General features: G+C 26.0%; 1 protein-coding gene across 1 annotated transcript in view; it reads left to right on the plus strand.

Moving 5' to 3' along the window:
- The window catches only part of RPA1 (replication protein A 70), a 41,354-nt gene that overhangs the window by 32,493 nt on the left and 428 nt on the right, over positions 1-8,433 (plus strand). Inside the window, exons 12-16 of the mRNA XM_067284285.1 lie at positions 4,685-4,828; positions 4,905-5,026; positions 5,104-5,217; positions 7,452-7,559; positions 8,282-8,368. Coding sequence (XP_067140386.1) covers positions 4,685-4,828; positions 4,905-5,026; positions 5,104-5,217; positions 7,452-7,559; positions 8,282-8,368 — 575 coding nt within the window. The remainder of the gene's footprint in view (positions 1-4,684; positions 4,829-4,904; positions 5,027-5,103; positions 5,218-7,451; positions 7,560-8,281; positions 8,369-8,433) is intronic.

The raw sequence follows: 8,433 nt of genomic DNA on the forward strand, positions 1-8,433 counted from the left end.
TGATAAATACAATGAATGAATATATATATACAAGAATAATGGCAAAAGTAAACATCAGAATAGATTTAAACAAAGCTGGTATGACTTTGATTGCCACAAAATGAAAATAGAAAACAGTCTAAATTAAAAATATTCAGATTAAATTCTAACGATATCAACTTCATTAACTACAAGGAAGCTAAACGAGCCTATAACAACTTACTAAAGGCAAAAGAGAAAAATTACTTCAGGAAGCTTAAATTAAACTTAATCGAACGTAATGATGATAAACTATTTTGATCTATGGTAAGAAGATACCATTTTAAATCCAGCTTAAGCGAGATGTCATGAAACAAGTTGTACCTGGGCTTTTCCTCATCTTTTAAAACACATTATAAAATTTTACTACAGGCTCAAATTCAATACCAAATTCCTATATCAAGAAATGGTAAAGCAGAGCAGAAACGAGAACAATAAGCAGCTTTGGCAATATAAAATTTGTAAAATTTTAAATACATTCGGTGTTTCAGATCTACTATTCACAGATGCAATTCAGGATTGGAAATACGGCTACACTCTTTTAATGAACTCTGCTATATCCCAATCAATTAATAAAGACCAGTTTTCATTAAATCAAAGCAACTACCATCCCTGGTATATCAACCTACTCAACATCCCTTCCTCTCAACCATATATGTGGCAACCAATCGATCTAAACTGTAAAACGTCTAGTAATTCAATTACGTCTCAACAAATACTCCCTTTTTATTAATAAAACCTACATAAACTTCTCAAACACTCGTTGCTATTTTTGCCAATCTGAAGATTTTTCTATTCTCCATCTCCTTCAAAATTGACATGCCCTAACCAAATTGCGCAAACAATATGATATTATATGTATATGCAACGGGTGGTTCTCTCCTCGATTTCCAAATTAACATAAACTCTCTTAATAAAAAGGATATATACAAAATCTTTAATTACTTTGTCAAAATTACTGAAAAAATTCTTTGTAATAATTAAATATTTGTGATTCATTGTTCATAAAAATTTTTATGGTTATGTAACCCAAATGTATTACCAAGGTACTTCACATTATGTTGCTAATATTCATAAGTTAAAGTGCTTACTGTTTATACGGTTTTATTAATTTATGATAATTTGTATCTAACATATTATTTTGTAAACTAAAACATTATCCTGTAATTCAAAATATTAACTAACATTTGGTTTATATGTATTACCCCCTAAAACAGGGAAAACTTCCCTTTGAAAATAAATATTGATTGATTATGTTAAAACATAATAATTAGTTGTTTGGACAATTGGACAGGTTACTTGATCTATGATTTATGAGAGAGCTATTATAAAAGGACAATGCATTTACATTTTATTTTTTTAAATAAGATTATTTATTGTTAGATTTTTAATACATAAAATTAAAAGTAATGTTTTTTGTTAGTAACTGTATACATTCAAGCATTATAGTTTACAAAAGAATGTCAATAATTAAAAATTTTTAAAATTTGTCAGATGATCTTTCTTTATATTATTTAATGTTATCAATAATAATAATAATGTTATTAAATTTATCAAAATTGCCAAATTATTTGTTTTAATCTAGAAAATCATCCAGTTTCCACATTTAATTTTTTATTTTCTTAAGATGATTGATATAATTTTTCCACCACTAAAATATTTTTATTATTCATTTGCAAGCCAGTTAATTCTCTTTATCAAACATAAATTTTTTTCTTGCCTGTAGTATTCTTTCCTCTGACTCCATATTTGATTGATAAAATTCACTTCAGTTATGTAAATGTCTTTGAGAAACTCATCTTCAGATCAATACAAACATGAAATTTTCAAATTATTCAACATCAATCAAACAGTAAAAAGTTCAAAAATCTCATTAGACCAGTATAATGAGATTTTGAATTTAATGGTCTTCACCAATTTTATTAATTTATACTCCATTGTCAAGTATGCATATTAGAGTAACAATCTACTGGAAACTTGATTCTAAGAATGCTCTTTAACATAAAGAACATTATTTATTTTGCACCATTTATTTATCAAATAAATTTGGGGCACCTTAAAATGTTCTAAAATATTGTTTGATAAATAAATTTGAAAATTTAAGTTGGCATTTGATATGAAGATGAGAACACTTTCAAACATTTATCTACAGAAAGGACTTCTGTAAATTAATGCATTTGTATTCTACTATCATATTAACAAAACTCTAAAGCATTAGCCAATATTTAGGGGTTAGAAATCTTTTAGAAGATTTTCTGTAATGCACTAATGATTGAAAAATTTATTTGGATGATTGCAAGTATAGTATTTAAACATAATTCTTCATATAATAAAAAATAATTTCAGTCTTTTTTTTTATTCTTGACCAAAACCAGTCATTCTTGTATGTCTGGTTTTGGTAAATTTTGTAAACATTTGTGTTGACTAAACTTTTATTTCTCAGCCTTTTGCTGCTTTTATTGCTCTGCTGAGACCTCTGCATGCTTATTTGTGAGTCTAGAGCTTTGCTCGGGCAGATTTGTTCATCTGGGATCTTTCTGAGATCTGGTAATATCTCAATTTTTTTTAGAGATGTGCTATTTTTCTTTAAAAAGATTGGACTTCTGAAATAATTCATCATGCACTTTTAGGTCAAAGCGTTTTGGTTCTCTATCAGTACCCTATCAGTATTTTTGTATAATCCTTTGTGTAGGATTCTAAGACTGGTTTTAGGAAATTCATTGCTCATATTAATCAGAAAATGTATAGATCCTAATTAATTGTGTAAAAACCATGTAACTTTAGTAATCTGTTTTTAATAGTCCAGCTTATTATACACACTTCTCTAACTGCAATTACAAATAACTAAATCTTCAAAAACCTATAAAATGCAGTCTTTTTATTAACTCATCTAATGACTTTTACTGAACGAAGCCTATTCTTTAGGTTTCATTCAAAACCTAAAGAATAGGCTTCGTTCAATAAAAGTCATTAGATTACTAAAGTTACATGGTTCTACACAATTAATTAGGATCTTTACATTTTCTGATTAATATGAACAATGAATTTCAGTAAAAATTGGAATTTTTCAATTTTCCTGAAGAAGGTCTATTAACTGACCAAAAACATTAGATGAGGTAATAAAAAGACTGCATTTTGAAGGTTTAGTTTTTTCAGCTTATTATGTATATAAGAGTAATTATATATATGTTACAGTAAAAACCCATTTTTAGTGAAAATGCATTTTAACTAGTTGAAACTAGTTTTTACTGGATGTCATTGTTATAACCCATTTTGTCTTGTTAAAACTAGAATTTACTGCTGTACATGTTTTGATTTTAGATAAAACTAAAACCAAACATTAACTTTTTAACTTTTAACATTAGTTAAAACTAATTTTAGCTACATAAATATGTTTGGGGGAAATAAATAAAGTGACGATTGGGATTAAAACATTTGTATTATTTAATACGATATTTATTGAAAATATTGGTCACACATCTGTGTTATTAACATTAATTAACCCTTTGTCCCCGAAGGCACCCATCGATCAGTATCCTGGCTTTTTAAGCAAAACTTTGAGGGTACCGATTCATCATTACTTTGGTAAATATCGATTTTTGTAAAATTTATTAACAACAGATATAATCTCATTCGACATGAAGTGAATAAAGTATAATAACTCATTATATTAGACTCTTAAAGAAAACCAGCTACGAGTTGCGTTGAGATTAGGAAAAGACACGCAGACGAACGTTATCGGAAATTTATAGGTCTACAATTTCTTCAAATTACAGCCCAAATACGTAAAATTTTGATTTCAAACAAATGTTTGATATAATGTGCGATAATTTCACAATGACATACATGCATAAGTGTTATATCAAATTGTACAAAACAATATTCTATGTTTTCTGTCTCAGTGCCAGCAAACAACTATGTAACTACACAATGTTAATTTTCACAAAATGTTACAAATTATCAAGTTTGTGTGTCAGTTCTGATATATATTATTTTTTTTCTTATAAATTTTTCTAATAAAATGCATTGAAAAATATCGTATTTAAAACTAAAGATATTAATAAATGTAAGTGATTTTTTTCATATAGATATAATGGTAATTTGATTTTTGGTGAACTTTTAAAATAATATCGCCTGACTGACCTATATTGCCTTAGGAGGGATCGCAAAATAAACGTAAACAAGATGTCGGGGGAAAAGGGTTAAAGCGATACGAAATTCATCATACACTATAGGAACATGTTAGCTGAACGACCTTGGTCGAAACAGTTTTTACTAAGCCATTTTGTTAAAACCCGTTTTGTCTAGTTAAAACTAGTTTTAACTCAAATTCATTTTTGACTAGCAGTAAATTCTAGTTTTAACAATGACATCCAGTAAAAACTAGTTTCAACTAGTTAAAACGCGTTTTCACTGTAACATATACAGTAGTATATTTTTATAAAATAAAAATAATTTTTTTTATGCAGTTAGAAATAAATTTTTTGTATTATTGATATTTTGAAAATAAAATTGCATTCATTACTGCATAATAATTAGCTAAATTATTTAAATGTATTTAAATAAATAGATAAGATCTACAAAATAATTTATTAGTGTGTTAATATAGTGTAAGGAATTTTGAAAAATAAAATCTATTGTTTGATTTATTTGATTCCAAATTTAGGAAAATCATTATCCATGATAAATTCAAGTTTACTACAAATTAATCCAGATATTCGAGAGGCTCATATTTTGAGAGGATGGTATGATAGAGAAGGTGCTCACATTACTACACAGTCCCTGTCTAATCAGACTTCTGGATCAATGGGTATGCATAGATGAAAACATATTCAAATGAGTAATAATAAAAGTTATAAATTGTTTTTGTTGATTTTTGGATTTAGGTGGAACATGGAAAACATTTGCTCAAGCAAAAGCTGAAATGTTGGGTAGTAATGATAAACCTGAATATTATATTACTAAAGCAACTATTGTTATGGTGAAACAAGACAAGTGTATGTACATGGTAAGAATTTTTATTAAATTGCTTATTTTAAACTATTAAATGAAATTAATTTATTTTCATCAACTTTTTAATTCTAGGCATGTCCTGGAGATCAATGTAATAAACAAGTTATTGATATGAATAATGGTTTATATCGATGTGAAAAATGCAGTAGAGAATATACCAGTTTCAAGTGGAGACTGTTACTTTCTGTAAGTTATTTTTGCTATATTCAAAGGAACTGGATAATTTTTCTATAAGTAAATTCTCATGGCAATAGTTTGTTTTTGGAAAAATTTGGTAAAACTTATTTTATAGTTAATTTTTCAAATATAAGAAATTTGCTTTATATTATATTATTTTATTTTAGCTTTACAGTTTTTATATGTATTCTGAATGTTATTTTTACATAACAAATTTGCTTTTTTAAAGTACTGTTTTTAAAATTTTTTATTTTAAAAATAACAAATGCATATATTTTTAAATTGTAATGTGATTTTATCAATCTTGTGACATCGCATAAGCAATAGTCTTTCTAACCATTTGCCATAACTTCAATTTTTTAAAATCTACATTATTTTACCAACACCTTTATTCATCAAAACATACAAAACCTTTAGAACAATCTGTTTAACTCTAAATGCAATAAATATGAATTTATTCATGATCGAGATATTTTTTGAAAACTCTCAAAACAAGATTTCAATTACCTTTTTTTCGGTTCTCGAGAATTTCTATTTATATTTGAGAAATTTATAAATATAAATTTGTTTTGGCTAAATATTTGTTTTAATTTTTTTACTTTTACAATGACTTTTCTTTCTTTGTTATCTTGATTTAAAAAATCTTTTAATAAAAAATTGAGTTTTATTTTTGACAAACAATTCTTTCAGTTATTTATTTTCAAACATCAAAAACTTTCAAATCTTGGAAATCAAAAACTGTCAAAAATGACCACCACTAATTATGACAAATTTTTAAAATAAGGAAAAAATGCTGTCTGATTTTCTGAGTTAGATAATTTGCAATTCATCAGATGGTTTCTTATATAAACTATTATCATCTACTAGCACCTCATACAATTTAATTTTTTGTCCAAATGTATTTATCCTTTTATTAGTTTTAAAATAAAGAATACTGATGATCAGTGTCATAAGAAAAAAGAATTTTTCTGTATTCAAATGTTATAACTACTACAATGTAATATCTGTTATTATTTTGGAAAGAATGTAATGGATTCACTTGAATGATTTTCATAACCAAATGATCATTTAAATCGAAATTCTTGAAATTTCTCTGCTATTTAATCTTGTGATGCAATTGCTACATTTTTTTTCATTAAGCATAAGTGTAAAAGTATTAATAATATTTATATTGAAATTTTGAAAACTTTTATATATTTAATACAATTATAAATAACTGACAGCTTTTTTAAAGCATACTTAATAATCATTGAGTTATTTAGATTGTCTTGATTTTCCATTGAATTAAGCATTGGTTTTTTACAACACATGGTAGTAAAGTATATGACAGTATGGTGTTTTTAAGTGGGACTAAATCATCCTCAGTCATGGGGAAAAAAGCAAATTTTTGATGAGATATTTTAACGAAAGGAATTATCCTTATAACCTATTAATCGTTAAGAAAAATTACTGTCCAAAACATACAATAAAGAGTCAAATGAGAATTGTAGAGAATCATTCAGAATATTTTTAAATAACTCCATTACCAATATAATAAATTTGAACATTATACATTTATTTGAACAGGTGTGAAAATCCAACATGCTTATATTTTTACATTTAATGCTTGTCAAGAATTTTTTGGTTGGTTTATATAGAAATATGTAGTTACAGTATGTAGCTTAAAAAAAATGCTTTTTTTTTTTGTTTCAGGTAATCATAAATCTGTTGACACAATTACTTCATACTATAAAATGAATTTTCTTTTTCAATAACTAATGTCTTTGATTAAAATTTTAAGGCTGCATGCAAAGCCAATCTCTGGCAATTGGCAATGAAAAATGAATGCTTTTCTTCTACAAAAAATCCTTTTCCAAAAAATTATTGAAAATGAAAGTAGCTAGAACTGAAGTCTTTTATGTTTAATAGAATCTTTGTCAATTCTATGTTTAGAATTTTGGAAAAATTAATCCATTTTTTCAGAATTTTGAAAAAATGGAATTTATTATTATTTTTTTTAATACGAGAAAATCGTTAAAATTTATTGTTATCTGCCTTAAGTAAATTACATATTAATATTTGTAATTATGAATAGTGAAAAGGCTAATTAATTCAGACTATATTTTTTTTTTCTTATTGTGTGTCAAGGAATTTAAATTAGACTGTGCTCAAGATTGAGAAGTACATAATTGCAATTAATGATGATTACATTGTTTATAATGTTTTTAAGTAAAAGTGGTAACTAATCATCTACATATTTGCAGGTTAATCTTGCTGATTTTTCAGAAAATCAATGGGTAACTTGTTTTCAAGAAGTAGCAGAAAACATACTTGGAAGTACATCTGAAGAATTAGGAGCTTTAAAAGAAACAGTAAGTGTGTATTTTCTGGTAAGATTTGAACTGCTTTTGTAATAACTGTCAAATTAAATCAAATCTTGTAATTAATACAGGTCATAACTAAATATAATAGACAACTCACAAAAAATAGGTGATAAATAAAATTATGAAATAATCTGAATAATTACAATTGAAATCAAGCTAGATGTAAATAGCTGGAGTAATTTATTCTATTGAAATGTTTTCAGTTCAATTCAGTTTTTGGTTGTTTTTTTTGTTGAACTGAAATTCTTTTGGGAACAAAAAAATAAAAGCCATTGCTACAAGAGAAAATGTTTTGATAAACATGTTTGAGCCATAATTATCATTATTACTACAGAAATTTTATATTTGTTACATTAATCATCATTGACTATTATATTATATAAATGTCTACTATATTTCATAATTAAAGATTCGTCTAAGGAATTGACATGCCATAAAATATTCATTTCTCTCCACTCTCACAAGGATCTATATCCTTGTGTGAGGGTATAATGATGATAATAGTTTGAGCTTTAAACAGAGAGAGAGTTCAGGATATGTGACCGTAACATTTCTCTCCATTCATTTTTAATTGAGCATGTAAATTTGTTTTCCAAAAAAATTCCTGAACTATATCAGCAGCATTAAATTTCTAAACAACTTATTAACCAGAAACATTTACCTGAAATTTTAAATTTTGTTAGAAGTTAATATTGTTATATTTGTTGCAGGATGAAGAAAAATTTAAGGAAGTGATAACAAGTGCAAATTTTAAATCGTTCATTTTTCGTCTGCGTACAAAATTGGAAACTTTTAATGTAAGTATGTTTAAACAATCGGCATCCATATTTCTAGCTTTCTAAATTGTGTAAATGATTTACAG

Source organism: Centruroides vittatus, unplaced genomic scaffold, assembly GCF_030686945.1.
Source record: "Centruroides vittatus isolate TY-2023 unplaced genomic scaffold, ASM3068694v2 scaffold_1167, whole genome shotgun sequence".
Lineage (NCBI taxonomy): Eukaryota > Metazoa > Arthropoda > Arachnida > Scorpiones > Buthidae > Centruroides > Centruroides vittatus.